General features: G+C 41.1%; 1 protein-coding gene across 3 annotated transcripts in view; it reads left to right on the top strand.

Moving 5' to 3' along the window:
- ARFGEF2 (ADP ribosylation factor guanine nucleotide exchange factor 2) overlaps positions 1-22956 on the top strand; it is a 104945-nt gene that overhangs the window by 77797 nt on the left and 4192 nt on the right. For all 3 annotated transcript variants that reach the window (XM_046678430.1, XM_046678431.1, XM_046678429.1), the window contains 12 exons: positions 2047-2219; positions 4224-4384; positions 6105-6235; positions 6380-6509; positions 9968-10103; positions 11190-11328; positions 11437-11491; positions 12813-12927; positions 15655-15785; positions 19059-19227; positions 20217-20355; positions 22588-22705. In XM_046678430.1, coding sequence (XP_046534386.1) covers positions 2047-2219; positions 4224-4384; positions 6105-6235; positions 6380-6509; positions 9968-10103; positions 11190-11328; positions 11437-11491; positions 12813-12927; positions 15655-15785; positions 19059-19227; positions 20217-20355; positions 22588-22705 — 1597 coding nt within the window. The remainder of the gene's footprint in view (positions 1-2046; positions 2220-4223; positions 4385-6104; positions 6236-6379; positions 6510-9967; positions 10104-11189; positions 11329-11436; positions 11492-12812; positions 12928-15654; positions 15786-19058; positions 19228-20216; positions 20356-22587; positions 22706-22956) is intronic.

Below are 22956 nucleotides of genomic sequence, written 5' to 3' on the forward strand. Positions count from 1 at the left end.
TCTGTTTCGACTTTCTCCGTGCTTCTCTAAATGATCTTTCCTGTTATTGGTTGTTTTGGGTCCCGCAAACAAGCAGGAATGTTTTCCTTGTCTGTTGGAATTTGTTAAGTCAAATCTGCAGTCCCGGAACCCCTCTGATGACTTTCAGAGCTGGCACTACAGAGGCGATAGGTTTGTGTAGTCTTGCCTCTTGCTGTTTGTGAGATAAGAGAGTTCACCCCATGATTATATCTTAATATGTTGCAGGATATATCTGCTAATCCATTGCAGATATTCAGGTAACGAACATCGTGTTTAACCTTGTAACTGCTTTAGAAAATGGGCCATTTTTTCTCTCTCCAGGTTTTGTTCTGTAATAAATAAATTTAAAATATTGCCTCTTAAATTATATATGTGTACTGTAATCCATGTATACGTATTTATCATATACATAAATGCCTGCCCCAAAATCTAAGAGGATATGCATTAAGAATTTAGTAATGGTTATCTCTGGGTGGTTGAATTATGAGTATATTAGTCAAAATGTTTTGCGTCAGAAAAACTGACCAACAATGGTTTAAACCCATTTAAGGGTTTAAACACAAAGCTATGTATTGTTTACCTAAGAAGTTAGAGGCAGGCAGCCCCAACTTTGGTTACATAGCCCAAATTGTCATCAGAGACCCAGGTTCTTTCCATGCCTTTCTTTGGCCATCCACAGGGTCACTTTTCATCCTGGAACCTATTGTTTCATGCTTACAGGATGGAGGTACTAGTTCCAGGCATCCAGCTGTGTTCAGGTGGGAATAAGAGGAAAAAGGGCAGAGCCTGCCAGGATTATTCCTTTTAAGACAAAAGCAAAAACCTTCCCAGAAATCCCTCTCCCCCATCCTCATAGATTTTCTCTCACATCTAATTAGTCAGAACAGATCACGTAGCTTTCTTAGCTGCAAGGGAGGCTGGGAAATTGAGGGCCTAACACATGAGAGCAAGATTGTCATGTTATCGTACACTGTTTATGATCGGCTTCCTGGGGTTGGGCATGTTGCTGCCTGGATGAAATCAGAGTTCTGTTTTCAAGGAGGTGTGGGGTGGCTGCAGGAAGGCCACAGTGATTGTCATATTATTTTTCTTTCTGTTGTTTTGTGCCAGTCTCAACCTATCAATACCAGTGTTGTGGTTGGACTAGCCCTTGTGGTTCTTATTATGATTGCAAGATGCCTTTGAGCAGTAACATCAGAAAACTTTGAAAAAATAAAGGTTTATTACTTACAAGACCTGGAAATTACACAGCACACCTGGGGCCACACAGCAAGGTCACGGGCAGAGAGAGCGCACAGGCAAGCAAATGAGTCTGGGCCTGGGGTTCTGCTTTTATTGGGGTCAAGGGTGGGAGCCTAGCATTTCACAGGCTTACTCTTTATTGGTGAATTTAAAACATAACAGTGGGAATTTAAAGCGCAGGAAGAGAAAAAATAAAAAGTAGTCCAAATGGTCACTCATTGAAGTCAACCAAGATCTCTAACCCAGAGGAGCCTCAGTGGGGGAAGGCAGCCTGGCTCTTTGTCTGTCAGTGGTTAGCCATGTGTTTATGTGAGATAACCCTCTTTGAAATGGATATCTCGGCAGTCAAAGCTTAACTCAGGCACTTGGATTACAAAAAGAAAAGCCAACTGTCAGGGCTTACACTACAATTGTCTTTTAATTTTTTTTTTAAATGAATGTGGAGTACTTACCTGCCTTTTTTTTCCTTTTTCTGCTTTCTCTCCCTAAATCCCCCCAGTACACAGTTGCATATTTTTTAGTTGTGGGTCCTGCTAGCTGTGGCATGTGGGACGCCACCTCAGCATGGCCAGATGAGCGGCGCCATGTCCACACCCACTATCCAAGCTGGCAAATCCCTGGGCTGCCAAAGCAGAGCACGCAAACTTAACCACAGGCCGGCCTCATTACCTGCTTTAAAAACTGAGGTTTTTTGAAAGTGCTGCTTCTAAGTGATGAGCTGTGTTCGTTTCTCTTCCCGCTATCCGAAGTACAGATGACATGACTGCCCCATTTCTTCCTCAGGTCTCCGACCATCCGGGACATGGTGATTCGCTGCATCGCCCAGATGGTGAACTCCCAGGCGGCCAACATCCGCTCAGGCTGGAAGAACATCTTTGCTGTGTTCCACCAAGCAGCCTCGGATCACGACGGGAACATTGTAGAGCTGGCCTTCCAGACTACAGGTCACATCGTCAGTAAGTGGCTCTGTCCCCTCCCGACTAATGTCACACCTGCAAGTATAGAAGGGTGACCACTTATTTCCTGTTTTACTCCCAGAAGAGGCTCTCGTGTTCTGGTCGTATGTGCTATAATAATGGGCCAGGTGGTGATCTAAGCACTTGAGATATGCTTAGACATGTGACAACAGCTCTGTGAAGGAAATACAGTCAACCCCCGTTATTTGCAGATTCCGTGTTTGTGAATGCACCTGCTCGGTAAAATTTATATGTAACCCCAAAACCATACTCCCAGTGCTTTTTTGGTCATTTGAGGACATGCACATGCACAGAGCAGCAAAATACTTGAGTCACCCAATGTACATATTCCCAATTGAGGGTGAACAAGGCAGTCCTTGGCCTTCTTATTTCATGTCTTTTACTGTAAATAAACAAGAGTTCTTTCCTTGATATATTTAGTACCACGTTTTTTTGCATTTTTGTCTTTTTGTTGGTGATTTCACCATTTGAAATGTCCCAAATCGAGGTGCTGAAGTGCTGTTCAGGGTCCTTAAGCAAAGGAAGGCTGTGATGTGCCTTATGGAGAAAGCATGTTTTAGATAAGCTTTGTTCAGGCATGAGTTACAGTGCTGTTGGCTGTGAGGGCAACGTTAATGAATCACCAATATATATTAAATAAGGTGTCTTTAAACAGAAACTCACATAAAACAAGGTTACATATTGCTCAGTTGATGAACATATGGTGCCCAGAGGCTCACAGGAAGCTACCCCCGTGTTTCCCCTGAGAGCAGTGGCTCAGTGTTTGCTTGTTCAGCGTTCACTGTGACTTTATGGAACACAATCGCCATGAGTAACAGGAACTGGCTATGCCATTATTTTCCCCCATTTTACCGAAAAGGAAACTGAGGTACAGAGAAGTAAAGTAGAATAACCTGTCTGAGGTCACGCACCTAGGAGGTGGTGGAGCAGGATTCACACCCAGGCAGTCCAGCCCAGAGTTGGCGCCGTGTCCTTCCACTCTGGACTGACCAGACGTCCCTCGTCCTGCCTGTGATCACAAAGCAAGATGTTTACTGGTCTTGGTCTTCGTCAAAATTGTAAAGCATTGGGTCATCTTTGATCTTTTTTGATGTCTTTTAACTCTTTGTAAGCTTCTTGCTACTCAGATTTTTCTCTTAGGTGATATTTGTAGAGTTTTGAAAAACCTAAGATTTCTAAATTGCCTTTCACCTTTAGCTCATTCCCGTCTTTATCTCACTTTATCTTCACAAGATTCCAGCGAGGTAGCATGAGGTGTGGTCTTAGGACACAAGTGGCCAGGGAATTAAGCAGTGTGCTCAGGACACAGAACTGGGGCCAGAGCTTTGCTCGGTGCTCAGCTTCTGTCAGGCAGACCACTGAAGGCCAACTTCACACACATCAATGTTTGTACCTTACCTAGTTCCTCGGGCTCCATCCTAAAATCACTTAAGTTGAAATGGACACCTGGGCATCCTGCTTAAACTTGGTTTTGTCCTGGCTTGCCTCTCTCACTGCCTTAGGGACACTTCTCAGATAGGACCTCTTCAGAGAGTCCTGCCCTGCCCCCCAGCCTCAACAGCTGCTCCTACCTTCTGTCCCCGTACCCCGCACTCGCCCCACGTGAGATTGTTTTACATCTGTAGTGACTTAGGTGATTATTGTCTGTCTTTCTCACTGGAGCATGAGCGTCCTGAGGGCAGGAAATTTGGTCACTTCTATGTCATCAGGGTCTGCAATCATGCTTTGCACATAGCTGGCACTCAGTAAATGTTGAATGAGTGAATATTTGGGCCTTTACACCATTGCTTGAGCTCAAGAACCAGTTTAGCCCAAGCTGTATTCAGTGCATTCGTTCCTGGATAATTTAATAAGAAACTGTTTTCCAGAGATACTGACATGCTTTTCTTTGATTTTCACAAAAGTAATCATCTGTGATGTGTGAGTGTTTAATCCCTATTTCTAAATCCTGGTCTTATGAAAAATGTGCCTCTGTTTCCCCAGCAACCATTTTCCAGCACCACTTCCCTGCAGCCATCGATTCCTTTCAGGATGCTGTGAAGTGCTTATCGGAGTTCGCCTGCAATGCTGCGTTCCCGGACACCAGCATGGAAGCGATCCGGCTCATCCGCTTCTGTGGGAAATATGTCTCCGAGAGGCCGCGGGTGCGTTTCCCTCTCCTCGCTCACACAGGCAGGGAGGGGAAGAGAGTCATCTGTTTTGTCAGTAGGCAACAACCCCTTCCTCCTGGCAAAGAACTTTCCAGCTACTCTTTTAGAAATGTGTGTTTGCCCTAAACTAGGTGTCTATTTCAAAATGCTGCCATTGCAGGGTTATACCTATTCTGTTATTTTGTATGTGTGAAATTATTGATTTTATTCATATTGAACTTTTATGCAGTATTCTACAAATTGTTTTTGTAGACGATAACAGTATTTTAGTTTTGAATTTTGGCAAAGCTGAAGAAACTAGACCTTCTTAGTTGGAAGAAATCAAGCCTTCCTTTTAGAAAATGACATTTTGCCATTGTGACGTGGCTGAGGAATCAGGTTTATAAGTCGCCTTTTGTTTTCTCACAAAAATGTTTGGGGTTTTCCTGTTATGTCTCACCTTTCCAAAGAGGCCTGCTTGATTTAAATGACAGGCTCAAAACATGGAATTTGATAGAAACAAGCATATCTAAACTATGATGGCCTGTTCAGATCGCCCCTTAAGCATTTGTTTTTTTTTTTCCGAGGAAGATTAGCCCTGAGCTAACTGCTGCCAATCCCCCTCTTTTTGCTGAGGAAGACTGGCCGTGAGCTAACATCTGTGCCCATCTTCCTCTACTTTATATGTGGGACGCCTACCACAGCATGGCGTGCCAAGCGGTGCCATGTCCACACCTGGGATCCGAACCAGTGAACCCCAGGCCGCCGAAGCAGAACTTGCTCACTTAACAGCTGCACCACCGGGCCAGCCCCTCCCCTTAAGCATTCTTTACAGAACTCCAACACCTAAGATGGTGTGTGGTCCCTACAACAGCTCATTGAGAACTGATGATAATGAGAGCCGCTGTTTGTGGAGCACTCGCTACATGTCAGGCACCATTCTAGGTATTTTCTGTGTGTTGATTCATTTAATCTTTGCGTCAGACCTATGAGATGGGTAATTCTATCCTCATTGTATTGGGGAGTTAACCGAAGCACAGAGAGAAATCGCCTAATGTTAGATAACCAGAGTTGATAAAGAAATTCCATTACAGCAGACGGTCCCACTTCAAGAGAAGTTACAGAGCAGAGGGCTCAAAATCCCAGAGACAGGGCAGAGCGCAGGGCTTCACATCCAGCCTGGAAAGACTGCCAGCCCCTGCCTGCGTGAGGTTGGGCAGCTTACGTAACCTATTAGTGCTTCAGGTCACTCATCTGTTAAATGGGACCGTTATTTCTCCCTGGCTCATGGCGTTGTTGTGAGAACTGTTATTCCATGTAAAGCACCGTCACAGTTCCTACTCCAGAATGAGCACTCAGTAAATAGCAGCTGCTGCTGTTTTCAATAGTATGTATGGGGGCCGGCCCCATGGCCAAGTGGTTGAGTTCACGCGCTCTGCTTTGGCGGCCCTGGGTTTCGCTGGTTTGGATCCTGGGCGCAGACATGGCACCACTTGTCAGGCCATGTTGAGGCAGCGTCCCACATGCCACAACTAGGAGGACCCACAACTAGAATATGCAACTATGTACTGGGGCGATGTAGGGAGAAAAAAATCCCCGGGATTCCTCATCCTACCTTGCTGAATGCATATTTTTAGGAGAGGAGAATATGTGGAGCCTTAATTTTTGTGTAGTCTTCTTTCAGTTCCTTCCTTTGCTTGCTTGGTCTGCATCTGAGAAGGGACTTTCATTGTAGGTGCTACAAGAATACACAAGTGATGACATGAATGTGGCTCCTGGCGACAGAGTCTGGGTCCGAGGCTGGTTCCCCATCCTATTTGAGCTCTCCTGTATCATTAATAGATGCAAGCTGGATGTACGGACAAGGTAACCATGTCTCGGGGCGGTGTGCCTTCATCCCTGAGTGAGCCTCCGTCGCCTGCTCACCTCACCTCATGCTCTCCCACTGTCTTCTCTGCCGTTCTCTGCCCGCCCCATTCCCTCTTCTGCCCCTGGCTTTGTTTCCTCTAGAGGACTCACGGTCATGTTCGAGATCATGAAGAGCTATGGCCACACCTTTGAAAAGCACTGGTGGCAGGACCTGTTCAGAATCGTATTCAGGATTTTTGACAACATGAAACTCCCGGAGCAGCAGTCGGAGGTAGGTGACAACTAACGCACTGCCCTGGGAAAGGCGGGGGGCCCCTTTGCCCTTTGTCTGACTCTGGGGGCCATGTCACGGAAGCCTTAAATGCTGAGCTACTTAGGGTGTGTTTTAAAAATAGAAACACCCTTCCTGGCACTCTTCTACCAGGATCAACTAGTACTAAGAAACTCGCCCCATCTGGGGAAGGGTCACCATGGTCCATCTGCCCACTTGGCCCTCGGGCATTGCGCTGCCCATTCAGCAGGGCACTTGACTGGACTGCTTAGTTATTAGGTTCATATCGACTTCTCAACAGTTAGTAAAAAGTGGAATATCTCTGGTCCCTTTAAAAACCCATTAAAAGGATTTTTGATAAAATCACAGTTGGAGATGATATTGGTAAACATTAGGCCTTTTTTTAAGGGCTGTTTGATGCCTCTAGCTGTCTTTGTTATTTCTCCTCTAGGGGTAGGGGATGGGGAAAAGATACTCTATCTCAAGATTTTTAGATGGGAGAGTAACTTTTTTACCTTTTTTAGGAACACCATTCCCTCCCTCCCCCTGGTATTAAAGTAACATATCCTTAATATGGAATATTAGGAATATACAGAAAATTCATAATTTTACCATTTAGGAATTAGGACTGTTTTGGCAGATTTCCCTCAGTCTTCTACATGGTTTAATATGGTTGAGGTCCTAGTATAGATAAAGTTTTCTAATCTTACTTTAAAGTAACTTAAATTTTTCTTCATTATCAAACAAATCAGAAAACAGAGGAAGAACTCATTTAAACACCCATAGTTCCAGGCAACCACTGTTTTTTTCCCTTGGTTTTTTTTTTTTTTTGAGGAAAATTAGCCCTGAGCTAACTACTGCCAATCCTCCTCTTTTTGCTGAGGAAGACTGTCCCTGAGCTAACATCCATGCCCATTTTCCTCCACTTTATATGTAGGATGCCTACCACAGCATGGTCTGATGAGTGGTGCCATGTCTGCACCCAGGATCCAAACCGGCGAACCCCAGGCTGCCAAAGCGGAATGTGCGCACTTAACCACTGTGCCACCGGGCCAGCCCCCAGGCAACCACTGTTAACCCTTCAGATAACTTCTCATGTGTGTGGTTTTTTTTTTTGTTTTTTACAAAAATCGAATCCCAACACACATATTGTAAACTACCTTTTTAACTTATACATGAGTGTTTTACCACAACTCTAGCTTTTCTTCTGCAGCATTATAAGAGCTGCACAATATTCCTAGCTGTGGATGTTCCATGGTCCATGTAAAATTATTTCCAATTTTTCTTTCTTTAGGCAGCACTGAAATGAACATTTTTTGCAGCTACATTTTTACTTGTTTCTTTTTTATTCAGGATGGGTGGTCTGACCGTTAGGTCAGAGGCTTACACGTTACTGAGGCTTTTGATGTGAGCTTCTAAGCTGACCTCCCAGTAAATTTGTAGCCGTTTACACTGGAGCCATGCATGAGAGTTCCTGTTTCTCGTACTCTCTCGAGCTCTTCATATTTTAATTTATTTAATCATTGTTAAGTTGATGGGCCAAAAATATAACATTAAAAAAATTTTCTAATTGCTGGTGAGTTTGCATATTTTCCTTTGCCTCATTGATCATTTGCATTTCTTTTTTTTTTTTTTCCTCTCCCCAAAGCCCCAGTACATAGTTGTATATCCCAGTTGTAAGTCATTCTACTTCTTCTATTTGGGATGCTACCACAGCATGGCTTGATGAGCGGTGTGTAAGTCCACACCCAGGATCCAAACCAACAAACTCCAGGCCGCCAAAGCAGAGTATATGAACTTAACCACTCAGCCATGGGGCTGGCGCCTGTGTTTCTTCTTTTATGAATTGCCTTTTCATATCTTTAGCCCCTCCCTGTTGGGTTATTCATCTTTTTCCTATTGATTTATGAGTCTTTTAATATATATAAATAATATAGCAGATCCTTACATAAATTGCAGGTGATTTTGCCCACTTTGTTATTCTCGTTTCTTTTCTGTTTTAGAAAATTTTAGCTTTTTTTAAAAAGTTAGCTCCCGCCAACTACAGATTGATTGATTTATTTATTTTTGCTGAGGAATATTCTCCCTGAGGTAACATCTGCTGCCATTCTTCCTCTTTTTGTATGTGAGCTGCCGCCACAGCATGGACACTGATAGACGAGTGGTGTGGATTGGCACCTGGGAACCGAACCTGGGCCACCAAGGCAGAGCACACCAAACTTAATCACTAGGCCACTGGGGCTGGCCCAAATTTAAGCTTTTAAAGAACTTAATCTGTCAGTTTTTTCCTTTACGGTTTCTACTTTTGAGATCATGGTTAGCAATCCTTCCCTTGTCCATGATTTTATAAATCTCTCTCTATATTTCCTCTGGTAATTTCATGGCATCATTTTTAATATTTAAACTTTTGATGTGCAGTGTATTTAGTAAACTCTCATACTCATTTTTCCCAAATTTAAAACTTTTGTAAGTATCACTTTGAATGACTGTTAATATTCTGTCAAATGGATATATTTATTACTTAGCGTTATTTACAATAGCCAAGATATGGAAGCAAGCTAAGTGTCCATCAATAGACGAATGGATAAAGAAGAAGTGGTGTCTGTGTATACACAGACACACACACACAATGGAATATTACTCACCCATTAAAAAAAATGGAATCTTACCTTTTGCAACAACATGGATGGACCTGGAGGGTACTATGCTAAGTGAAATAAGCCAGACAGAGAAAGACAAACACCATATGGTTTCACTTATATGTAGAATCTAAGAAACAAAACAACAGAAACAGACTCATAGATACAGAGAACAAACTGGTGGTTGCCAGAGGGCGAGCAGGTGGGGAGTCAGGCAGAATAGGTGAAGGGGATTAAGAGGTACAAACTTCCAGTTATAAAATAAATAAGTCATGGAGATGTAATATACAGCATAGAGAATGTAGTCAATAATATTGTAATGCCTTTGTATGATGGCAAATGGATACTAGACTTATAATGGCGATCATTTCATAATGTATATAAACATCGAATTACTATGTTGTACACCTGAAACCAACATAATATTGTAAGTCAACTATACTTCAATAAGTTAATTAATTCAATTTAATTTATAGCAGCGAAAAAAGTATCACTTTGAATTCCTGTTTAATATTCTGTCATGTGGATGCACTTAATTTATTCACATTGTTGGGCATTAATTTGTATCTGTGTTTTCAGTACCTAAATGCTAGTGTGGTAAACATCTTTATTCATAAACCTTCACCCACAAATCTGATTATTTCTTTAAGGTCCATTCCTGGGAGTCATGTTGCTGCGTCAGTGGATATGAACGTTTTTAAGACTGTTGTTACATATTGCCAAATTGTTTTCTGGAAACGTTTGCCAATGATGTATAAGACTGCCCATCGCACTGCAGGGAGAGTTGCTTTTAGACATTATCTTTTTATTGTTTTCCAGAAGTCCGAGTGGATGACAACAACTTGCAATCACGCACTTTATGCTATTTGTGATGTCTTTACCCAGTTTTATGAAGCTTTGAATGAAGTTCTTCTTTCTGATGTATTTGCGCAGTTGCAGTGGTGTGTAAAACAAGGTACTCTGTATGTCTCTAGGCGTTATTTTTCTTGACATAGTCCTTAATGAGAGATTAAGTTTTTCGGTATATGAAAGCATGAATATAATGCCAAGGAGTACAAATGTATAATTTAACTAGTGAAAATGTGTATTCTTTTAATTTAATTAGATCATAAAAACAACTTCCCCACCAAATCAGTTTGTAAAGCATTCCTTTAAGATGGGATGTAGTTGTTTTTATGTTTTAAAAGACGTACCTTTATACATTATACTATTCTTTCTGCTTTTGTATGTTTGAAATTTTCTATAATAAGATGTTTTTCAAAATGTGCTATGGGAGTCGAGATCAACAGCTTCATCAATGGACGTTTTTTGTTTGAGTATTTATGTGTTTATTTTGGGGTATATCAGAAATAATACCCACGTACTACCTTACACCTGGATTCCATAGATAGTTTTGGCTTAAGATGAGGCTTAATTTACTTAAGTTTTTCAAAAGGTGACTCAGGTTTTTTTTTTTTTTTTGGTTGGTGTTTTTTTTGAGGAAGACTGGCCCTGAGCTAACCTCTGTGCCCATCCCTCTCTATTTTATATGTGGGACACCTGCCCCACGGTATGGCTTGATAAGCAGTGTGTAGGTCCATGCCCGGGATCCAAACTGGCAAACCCCAGGCCGCTGCAGCAGAGTGCATGAACTGAACTGCTGTGCCACCAGGGCGGCCCCATGACTCAGTTTTAAAATAAAAGATAAAACAGTTGATACTGATATGGCAAAAACTGGAGATGAAGTGTTTGACTAAATTTTTAGAAACACTGGTCTAATATTTTCCATCTTCTTTTACCATTTCTGGTACAGGAAGCCAGTTAATTAAGTAGCAAAATGTTGACCTTCCTCCATCTCAGCAATAAAACTATGATAAATAATTTTACCTCGTTAGGGCCTACTTTAACTATAAAAATGTTAATACCGTCTGTATCAGTGCTTCTCTTTAAGCCTATATATTTTTTTGTGTAGTCTCCACCTTAGAATATGAAGCATCAGCTATCTGGTGGGAATCAAAAACAGCAATTGAGGTTTAATGATAAATGTTGCTTTATTTTACAGATAATGAGCAGTTGGCTCGATCAGGTACAAATTGCTTAGAAAACTTAGTAATATCCAATGGAGAGAAATTCAGTCCTGCTGTTTGGGATGAAACATGCAATTGTATGTTGGATATTTTTAAAACAACCATCCCGCATGTGTAAGTGTCAGTGTAATTATTGCTATTTACTTCTGTGTTCAGTGGATATCTTAAAGCTCCGGGTTTCCTTTCACATTGATCATTTTCCTTCTCTTGCATTCCGCTAAGTTTGCTGACATGGAGACCTGCAGGAATGGAGGAAGATTCATCAGAAAAACATTTGGTAGGATTATTATTTTTTTTTTTTTGGTTGTCTTTCTAATATCATGGTAAAAAATTAAGCAGCCTGAAGAGTTTGTGCTTTTCTGATGGAAAGTGAGTAAGAAAGGTTAAGAGCTCTAAAAACATATGAAACCTATTTTTTAGAACGTACAGAAAAGTATTAAGAAAATAAGTCACCTCATCTAATGAAAACCACAGTTTATTTACATTTCTACGTTTTTCTTTATGTGACTGTGTGTATATAACGCACACACATGTGAAATTTGGGCACACGCGACATGTAATGTATTATGTAACAACATTGTGAGCATTTCTCTATATTTTTGTTTATTTAGTGATTTCTTTCCTTTTTTTTTTTTTTAATTTTTCCTCCTTCTCCCCAAACCCCCCGAGTACATAGTCGTATATTTTAGTTGTGGGTCCTTCTAGTTGTGGCGTGTGGGACGCCGCGTCAGCATGGCCTGGTGAGCTGGGCCAGGTCTGTGCCCAGGATCTGAACCAGTGAAACCCTGGGCCGCCGAAGCAGAGCGCACAGACTTAACCACTCAGCCATGGGACCAGCTCCCTCTCCATATTTTTAAATATTCTTTGAGAACCGCCTTTTCAGTGGCTGCACATTATTATAATTTACTTAACTAATGCTCCCTTGTTGGACTCGCAGGTCAGTTCTGCGTCTGTTACAGGTAACACTTGGGTGTAATTATCGTCATTTGTTGTTCTCCTAAATAAAGAGTGCTTTCCTCCACACCAGTAAAACAGTGGTGCTTATTTTTTGTGTGAGGGCACATAAAGAGGTTCTAATTCAAGTCTCACTTTAGAATACTTTGGTTTACAGGAGGTTTGTAATATTAACTTCTATTCCCAAATAACTATAAGGCCATTAGCTTTTGAAAAGCATTTGGGATATACCAACTTAAAAATGAAGCACATTATTTTTAAACATTTTCTGTTTTTTAACTCTGTCTTCTGCTTTCAACTTGAAAAAAAAAAAGCTAGCTGTCTCACCAGTTTATTTTTGGACTTGATCTCATTAAAAATTTGTCACTCTCACTGATAAATCATGATATATAGAGAAATGCCCTCTAAATTGGAATCAGAAAATGTGAACTCTTAATGGAAGGAATAATTGAAATTCACAGTCTCTCTTGTGCAGCCTTTGAGAAGTGCTACATTAAGCATTCAGGATAATTTTATTTCAAGCTGAGCAAGACCCTTAAATTCAAGTTGGGCGAAGCAGTGTTAAAACAGGCACATCTCTGCTCGGGTACTGAATTGTGGATGAAGAGAAATGGACATTGTGTTTCTCTCTGGCTTACTTTTAGGATGTGGATCTGGACCGCCAGTCTTTGAGCAGCATAGATAAGAATGCCTCGGAGCGAGGCCAGAGCCAGCTCTCCAACCCGACCGATGACAGCTGGAAGGGCAGACCGTACGCAAGTAAGCCGGCTTTTGTTGATGTTGTTATTTATTTATTTTAAATAGGTAACACGTTTACCTGATTCAGGTATTCAGAAGGTGCAAAAGTGTAAACGTGATAAGCCTGTCTTCCACCCTGTGCCTCAGTCTACCAGTCCCTTCCCTGTAGCAGCCAGTTTCACCAGTTTTTTATGTACCTTTCCAGAAACATTTTGTTTATATACAAGCAAATGCATATCCATACATACACACACACATGTATATCCATATTTATGTATCAATTCTCTTCCTCTACTTTTTATATAAATTATAGAATACTGTGCATTATTCCTTTTTCTCTTAATATATCTTAGAGATCATTCAAAATCGGTACCTAAGGAGCTTTCACATTCTTTTATACTATTGTGTCTTATCCCAGGATGTTGATGTACTATTGTTTGCTTAATTGGGTTCCTACTAATGGACATTTATATTATTCCCAATCTTTTTTTTTTTTTTTTTACAAACAATACTACACTGAATCACCTACTATATCTGTCATTTGTGAGTTTATCTGTACAATAAATTCCTAGAAATAGGGTTGCTGGATTAACAGATAAGTACACTTGCCATTTGACAGATAATTCCAGATTGCTGCCCACTAAGGTTGTACCTATTTACATGATCTTTGGGAACACCTGGGTGATACTTGGCATCTTTGGAGTAGTTTTCATTTGCAGCTTTCTAGTTATGAGTGAAACTGAGAAGTTTTTCATGTGTTTAAGAACCATTTCTATTTTTTCTATGAATTATCCGTTCATAATCTTTGCTCATTTCATATTGATTGTTGGTCTTTTTTTATTGGCTTGGAGGAGCTCTTTATATGTTAAAGATCCCTTTTCTGTGTATGAGTTTCAAGTTACTTTTACCAGTTTGTCTCTTAATGCTGCTTATGGTGTGTTTTGCTGTCTGTCATTTGAAAAAATAGGTTGAACAGTTGCCATGAGCCAGGCACTATACAGTGTGTTTCATGTGTGTGATCGCATGTAATCCTTACGCTAACCCTTTGAGGAAGTACTCTTTTACATTTGAGTGAACTGGGACTTCAATGACATGACTTGCCAATATGTAGTAGAGTTGGGGTTCAGACACACTTTTAGCTGACTGAGAATCAGAACTTTTCTGGTGTCATTCTGGCCTTTTTTGAAGTTGTGTGCCTGTTGTTTTTCTTCGTATAGTCCCACCCTCTTCTCAACATGTCAGGCTGTAGGTGTTCATATTGTTGTTAACTTCTGAAGCACCATGTTAGAAAAAGCCATGTGTGATCACCATTACCTTTTGAAGGCATAAAAAATAGTCACCCTTGAAATCCATTAAAAAGGCGCCATGTTGGAGACTGACGCCCTGTTCCTCAGCAGCTGCAGCACAGCCACTTTCTCTCCAGTGTCCAGTGAGAGCGTGAGCTCTGTTTCCTCATCAGCTCCAGATAAAGAGGTTGGCTTGTGTGTAGGGGGCAAGTGTACATTTCTTTAAATAGAACCACTCTCAGTGCAGCAAAACATCTGTACTCAGAGATGCCTGGGACTCAAGACCCTGCTGTTGCTCCAAGGAACGGTGCTCCTTTCTCCCGTCTCCATCTCAGCCCCTGTTCTGGGCACGCCTCACTGAGTGGAGCAGCAGGCAGAGTCTCTTACCCCACTCGTTTTGTTTTCTTCCCTTCTCTTAATTTTTGGTCCAAGATGATGTAATTGAATTGGCATAAGTTATAATATTACAACTTCACTGTCTTCTTTTTCAATTAAAACTTAATGCTGTATAGACAATTTATATGCTTGTGTGTGTGTGTGTGTATATATATAATTTCACAGCCACTTTCAAAATCTTGAAGGTGACCAAACCTTCTTGTTTTCCATCACTAAATGCTTTATTTAATGTTTTCAACATTCTGATTCTATGACAATAAGTTGAATAAGAAATCTCTACTTTTACTATAGTCAAATCAGCCAACACTTACGAAGTACTTGACATGTGTTGCCCTTGAGCCCAGGGATTAAGAAGATAAAAATGGATGAGACACTAGTCAGAGACTAGTCAGTAGGCAGAAACCACACCAATAATTTGAACAGGGAAAATGCTACATAAAGAATGGTTAACTAGTCAAAGATGGCTAACCAGTAAAAGGTAAAAGAGGACTCTTGAGGGATATAGAAGTAGAAAATGTAGAAAGCAGGTACTACCTCCAGGGCAGACAGCAAGTGATCCAGAACTAAAGACTTAAGTGAGCCCCGCCCCCGTCCCTCAAAACTGAAATTCAGACCTCTTTGGATGGTCTGGCTACCGCAGGAACCTGTGGCCCCGTGTGGTTAGGGCACAGTCGGAAGCTGGTCTGTAGGAGTGGCGGCAGAGAAACTTGCCGGAGGACACGGAACCTGCGTAGCTAACCCCCTTCTTCAGGTCTTTGCTCAAATATCACATTTTCGGAGAGATGCTTCCTGACCAGCTTGTTTAAACTTGCAACCCCACCCAAACACCATCCCTGCCTTATCCCCATCCCTACCTTATGTCATCATCATTTGACATACTATGTCTTGTACTTAAATATCTTGTTTATTGTCAGTCTCTGTCATGGGAGCTGGGATTTTTGTCCAGCTTATTCATTGTTATGCCACAGCATCAAGAACTGTGCCTAGCGCACAGTAGGAGCTCAGTGAATATTTATTCAGTACTGGCTGAATCATTATTAGGGTTAATCTTTATCATCTAATATAGATCAGAAACTGTTTGCCAGCCTCCTCATCAAGTGTGTGGTCCAGCTGGAATTGATACAGACCATTGACAACATCGTGTTCTACCCTGCAACGAGCAAAAAGGAAGATGCAGAGCACATGGTTGCTGCCCAGGTAACGGGAACAGGCCTCGAGAAGGGCATCCTCGTCCCAGGGGAGCTTGCTCAGATGCAGTGGTGTGCTGGAGCCAGCTTGTCCTGGCTCACAAGAGCCCATCCTGCTCCTCTCTGCCCAACCCCTTGTTCAGTGACATCATATTGGGTAGCTTGAAATTATTGACCACGATGGGAGTATTTACACCACAGAAATCAGTAGACGCTAAAAATTGGGCTCCTTTTTTTTCATTCCCTGGAAAGCCAGTTTACCAGCATACCACTGCTCAGATGCCACCCCTCACTGTGGTGCTTCGAAACAAGACTGTTATTAATCACAGAGACTATTCCTCGTAACTCATCTACAGTTTAACCATAAATAACTGAGAAGGAAAATATGTGGATAAAGATACTAGTTTTTCCTTCAGAAAGCTCACTTTTTTGTTTTGTATATGCAGTCTTCTGTATATACAGTATTCTTGGAAACCAAGAATTGAGTGTCCAAAAGTTGGGCAGTACCCTTACACCTTGGGTTGCAAACTGCAGTGCTTGTGGGCGGCAGAGCCTGTGAGCTGGTGTGGCAGGCCGGGTGGCACTGTGAGGAACAGGGTGCTGCAGCCCAGCCAAAGCACAGCCAGCTCCCTCCCCACTCCAGCGGCTGTTGCTGTTGGGTGGGTCAAGTCGTGATGCTCTTCCCGTGTTTCAAGAGGAGTCAGAGTTAAGACTTTTTCATGTTGGAAATCTCCTGTTTATTAAATACTGTAATTACTGATGAACAAAATACGTCTGTGGGCCAGATCCAGCCCAAAGGCTGTCCTTTTTTGTTTTTTTAGTTTTTAAGTGTATAATTCAGTGATTTTAGTATATTTACAAAGTGGTGCAGACATCCCTACTGTCTAATTCCAGAATATGTTTTTCATTGTGGAAGGGAACACCCTAGCCATTAGCAGTCACCCTTTATTCCTTCCTTGCCCCAGCCCTTGGCAACCACTCATGTACTTTCTGTCTCTATGGATTTGCCTCATCTGGATATTTCATATTAATGGAATCATACAACATGTAAGCTTTTATGTCTGGCTTCTTTCACTCATCATAATATTTTCCAGGTTCATTTATGTTGCAGCATATATATATCAATACTTCACAATTTTTCATATTTATATATGACTTAATTTTCCATTGTATGGCTCTACCACATACTGTTTATCCATCCCTCAGTTCATGGACATTTGGGTTGTTTCCATCGTCTGGCTATTATGAATAATTCTGCTATGAACATTTATATACAAGTTTTTATGTGGAGTTTTTTTTTTTTTGGTGAGAAAGATTCTCCCTGAGCTAACATCTGTTGTCAATCTTCCTCTTTTTTTCGCTTGTGGATGGTCAGCCCTGAGCTAACATCTGTGCCAGTCTTCCTCTATTTTGTATGTGGGATGCCTCCACAGCATGGCTGATGAGTGGAGCAGGTCTGCACCCAGGATCTGAACCCACAAACCCGGCCACTGAAGTGGAGCACACAGAACTTTAACCACTCAGCGATGGGGCCCACCCCTTGGACATATGTTTTTAATTCTCTTGAGTATATACCTAGAATTGGAATTGCTGAGTCATGTGGTAACTCTGTGTTTACCTTTGTGAGGAACTGCCAGACTGTTTCCCAAAGCAGGGGCACTATGTTTACCTTCCTGTCAGCAGTGTATGAAGGTTCCAGTCTCTTCACATCCTCACCGATGCTTGTTATTGTCTTTTAAAAAAGTTATTATAACCCAGTGGGTGTGAAGTGGTATCTCATTGTGGTTTTGAATTCCATTTCCCTAATGACTAATGATTTTGAGCATCATTTTTGCTTATTCGCCATTTGTGTGTCTTTGGAGAAATGTCTGTCAAATCTTTTGCCCATTTTTACATTGGGTTATTTATCTTATTGTTGAATTGTAAGATATTTAAGATATATTCTGGATACTAGTCCCTTGTCAGACAGATTTGCAGCTATTTCTCCCGTTCTGTACATTGTCTTTCAGTTACTTGATGGTGTCCTTTGAAATACAAACGTTTTTAATTTTGATGAATTCCAAGTTACTATTTTTTTTTGTCACTTGTACTTTTAGTGTTATATCTAAGAAAGCATTGCCTACTTCAAGGTCACAAAGATTTAGGCCTATGTTTTCTTTTAAGAGTTTTATAATTTTAGCTCTCACATTTAGGTCTTTGATCCATTTTTGAGTTTTCTTTTGTATGTAATAGGAAATAGGGAGTCTGCCTTCATTCTTTTGCACATAGATATCCAGTTGTCCCAGCAACATTTGTTGTAAACATTTTTTCCCCCAGTGAATTGTTTTGGCACCCATGCTGGAAATCACTTGACCATAAATATAAGGAGTTATTTCTGGACTCTCAGTTCTGTTCCATTGATCTATAGGTCTGTCTTTATGCCAGTACTACACTCTCTTGATTCCTGTAGCTTTTTAGTAAGTTTTAAAATTGAGAAGTGTGTCTTCCAACTTTGTCCTTTTTTTTCCAAGATTATTTTGGCTGTTCTGTGCCATTTGCATTTCCATATAAATTTTAGGAGCAGCTTGTCAATTTTTGCAAAGAAGTCAACTGGGGTTTTGATAAGGATTGTGTTGACTCTCTAGATCAATTTGGAGAATGCTGCACACACTGCCTTTTGTAACTTCTGGCTTATAAGGGGAGTGGGGTCCACTCCTAGAGAGCTCAAGAAATGTAAAATCCCTAATTATGTCTCACAGGCAACATGTTCGATAAAAACTCCTAGCCTTTCTTACTTGTTTTTCTGGGGTTTTTGCTTCACATTTGAAAACACATTTGTTCAACTTCCTAAGTTCATTAGTCACTTGATGAGGCTAAAGAAGCCACTTGGCTTTGTTTAACTGTTTCTTTCAGTGAGTGTGTTTTGAGACTCACACCTTCTATCACACATATTGCAGTTCGATTTTTTCATCTTCCAATTTCTTTGTAAAATAAAAAAGAGGACAGTGCAATCCTGTAGTAAAATTATTGGAGAACTACATACTCCTGTTCACGCAGTGAAGACAGTACTGACGAAACTGAAACTTGGGCCGGCAAAGCCAACCATCATGCAGAAGCTCACTGTTTTCTCTCACCAGCCACTGAGCAAGAGACTAAATGGGAAAATAGTTCAGGGTGTTGAGGAATGAAGTGTATCTTACACAGAAGAGGACTTCTGGAGAGTTATAACTGCCTATATCTGATAGTACAATGTCTCAAACCACTCCGTCTTCTTTACTTAGCCCTCTTATTCTCCCCTCCATAGCAAGACACGCTGGATGCAGATATCCACATAGAGACAGAGAATCAGGGCATGTACAAGTGCATGTCCTCCCAGCACCTCTTCAAGCTGTTGGACTGCTTGCAGGAGTCCCATTCATTCTCAAAGGCCTTCAACTCCAATTACGAGCAGCGGACTGTCCTGTGGCGAGCAGGTAAGGCCACACAGCGGATATGACAGGTGGCCACACTGGTCATCCTAAAACGTTAAAGCCATTGGGAAATTCCTGATGTTGTCAACATAGCTGGAATAACTTACCAGATATTTTCATGCTTGAGGAAGAAAGAAGGGAAGTGCTGGATAGATTTCATGCCGGTACCAGGAGTATTACCTGGCACAGGGAGATCCTCAGTAAGTGTTTGAAGGAAAAACAAACTGACAGTTAGAGACTTGAATTGATGGAGCAAGTCGAGAAATTTGACATTAGATTAAACTTGTATAGCTAACTATGATGACATAAAAATACGTGACATGAAAGTGTGGTAGTCTAGGAGAAACAGAAAACGTTTATACATTTTCTGAGGCTTGTAGGGGTTCTCTGTCTTCCCCACCTCCAAAAATAAATACGTAAATCCTGGGGCGACGGTAGGAGTCTGATTTTTTGAACTTTCCCCAAAATGATGCTTTATATAATTTTTTATTGTTACCATTACTTTTTCTTCCCCAATGCCTATTTCATCCCACAATTTTAAAACGTCATTTTTCTCTAGGACTTTAAACCATCTGGATGTTTTACGTCTTTGCCTGTAATGAGGTTTTGCCTATGAGAGTGGTTTACACGTTTCTGTGGCTGATTGGTACTGTTTTGTTTAAGAAAATGTGTTGTTATATGTGCTTTGTGAAAAAAAAATCTAGCAACTTAGAAAAGTGCTAGAATTCTTAAGAGCTGTTACACTTGAGAAGATGAAACACATGGCTTCAGCAGCCAGTGAGCAGTGTCGAATGGAGAACACTTCCGGGCATTGAGAATGAAGTGTGTCTGGAGGATGAGTTGTCATGACTGCGTTTTCTGGTGTCACAGTTGAGCTGTGTCAAGATGTGAGATGTTTCAGTATTTCCTAAAGTAGCTAGGTTAGGCTCCCACATGATTTCTCAGCATTATCCTAGAAGTGTGCCCTGTTTATATGACTATCTGATCTCCAGGTTTTAAGGGCAAGTCTAAACCCAATCTTCTAAAACAAGAAACCAGCAGCCTGGCCTGTTGTTTGAGGATCCTGTTTCGAATGTATGTCGATGAGAACCGCAGGGATTCCTGGGCAGAAATACAGCAGCGACTTTTAACGTAAGAATATTGGTTTCCAATTAAATGTCTTGTCTGTAATACGCAAAATACATCACAACCATACTGTGAATTGAAAGGGTAGGAGAAAAATGCTACATGCTGATGCCCTCTCAAACTGTTTTCCTTTTTGTTTTTTCCTTCCATTTAGTGATTCTTCTGTTTCACTTTTCTTCATGCCCTGAAGAGAGCAAGGCCTCATTTCTTTCATTCCTAAACTTCTTAAGGCACAGAAACCTGGGCAGTGAAATGAGCTCAGAGTCAACAGGCCTGGAGTGAAGTCCTCGCTAGGTTCTCTTTAGAGCACTGTCAGCTCCAATGTCCCATCATTCCTTCCTTCCGAGAGGAACGTATGAGAATCATACTGATACTGGCTTGCACTTACTTTGACTGTGGGGAAAGGCAGCAATGGAGAAACAGTGGGAGGCCATTGAGAAAGCCCAGACAGAAGAGCAGGCCTTTGCCACCCAGCTTCTTGGGCAACTGTGAGCAAGATGCTTATGTTTGAGCCTCCTTTTATTCCTTTACAATTTAAAAACAGATACGCATTGCTGCTCCTGTGCAACCGTGTGATAAGACCCGCACTCTCCTGCACTGCTCGTGGGGAGTGTACAGTGACGGGACCTTTCTGGAAATCAGGTGGCATTATATATCAGGAGGCTTAAAGTGTTCACTCTTTCTTTGAGTCAGTAATTTCACTGTTATCGAATCTACTTAAGAAAATATCTTAGAAATAGGAACCAGGATTTCCACTCAGAGTACTCACTATGGACTTATGTATAAAGAGAAAAAATTTAAAATAGCTCAACTGTGGAATGGATAACTCAATTATGATATCCTGTGATAGGATGTTATGCAGGGGTTAGAAATGAAGTTTTTTGGCTTTTAACATTGTCTAAATTTCAGGTGACCCTTATTATATTTCAGTTTCTGTGTAGATTGCATCTTGTTCACCACCAACAGATTAGTTTTTATCTGTCACCGTACACATGTGCCCCATACCCCTTTTGCCCTCCCTCCACCCCCTTTTCCTCTGGTAACCACTAATCCAGTCTCCTTATCTATGTGTTTGTTTATCCTCTACGTATGAGTGAGATCATACAGTATTTGTCTTTCTCTGTCTATTTCGCTTAGCATAATACCCTCAAGGTCCATCCATGTTGTCGCAAATGGCACAATTTTGTCTTTTTCTATGGCTGAATAGTAAAAGTGAAATTTTTAAAGAATAATTTTCCTTGATGTGGAAGTCAATAAGTTTTACCACAAAAAAAGCAGGATGTAAAAAAGTGTATATGTATACTTAGGATTTTCAGCAATGTTTTTTTAAAATCATAGACATAGAAGCTGGAAGGAAATGTGCCAAAATATTGTCATGTGTCCCTTAGGATGATGGAGTTATGGGTATTTTTTTCTCCTTTATAATTTTATACACTTTTCAGTCATCTTACAATGAGAATATATGACTAACAAGTCATAAACTGAAAAAAGAATTAATTAAAATGGACATGAGTAGCTTATTTCAACTCAAACTAAGCCCAAAAGAGAATTACCTACATAGTCTCATAGAGTTTCTCTAAAGGAGATACATAAATGTTAAGTTTTTAGCATAACATGTTAAAAAAAAATAGCAGTTGTATGTGATGTGAGAAGAGAAAGTCAGTGTGTAATTAACTATGGATAATAAGCTCTTCTGCCCTTTGTGCTGCAGACAGTGTTTGAGCTCCAGACACATACCAGGTCTGAGCTAAGCTAACATTGAACGTGCTTACTTCATTTAATCTTCACAGCAGCCCCTTGAGTTTGGTACAAATGTTTATCCCCATTTTACTGCTGAGAAATCTGAGTCTCAGCAATTTGCTCAAGCTGCACAGCTCCTGCAGGTGTTCAATAAACATTCATTGCAAGAATAGAGTTCTCTTGGGGCCAGCCCGGTTTCGTAACGGTTAAGTTCATGCACTCCGGCAACCCAGGGTTCGCAGGTTCAGATCCCAGGTGTGGACCTGGCACTGCTCGTCAAGCCACGCTGTGGTGGCATCCCACATAAAACAGAGGACAATTGGTACAGATGTCAGTTCAGTGACAGTCTTCCTCAAGCAAAAAGAGGAAGATTGGCAACAGATGTTAGCTCAGGGCCAGTCTTCCTCACCAAAAAAGAAAAGAAAAAAGGAATAGTGTTCTCCACTCTGGGAGAGTGTGAGATGTTGATCTGCTGTTGTGTCCCCTTGATTCTTCCAGTGTGTGCAGTGAGGCTCTTGCCTATTTCATCACGGTGAATTCTGAAAGCCATCGGGAGGCCTGGACGAGTCTCCTGTTGTTACTTCTAACAAAAACCCTCAAAATAAACGATGAAAAGGTATAAACAAGTAAACTCTGATGTCTCTGCTAGGACATAGGTTTGGGTTGGCTTTTTACCCAGAGTAGCTATTTCTGAAGTAGCTATTTTCTCAATTTTTCCAAGGATGGTTATATAACTAGCACCATTCTAGATACATTGGAGAGAATTTAATTGATTATAAAAAATGGATGCCAGGCCAGCCTGGTGGCGTAGTGGTTAAGTTTGGCACACTCCACTGCGGTGGCCTGGGTTTGCTTCCTGGGCGCAGA

This window comes from Equus quagga, chromosome 12, assembly GCF_021613505.1.
Source record: "Equus quagga isolate Etosha38 chromosome 12, UCLA_HA_Equagga_1.0, whole genome shotgun sequence".
NCBI lineage: Eukaryota > Metazoa > Chordata > Mammalia > Perissodactyla > Equidae > Equus > Equus quagga.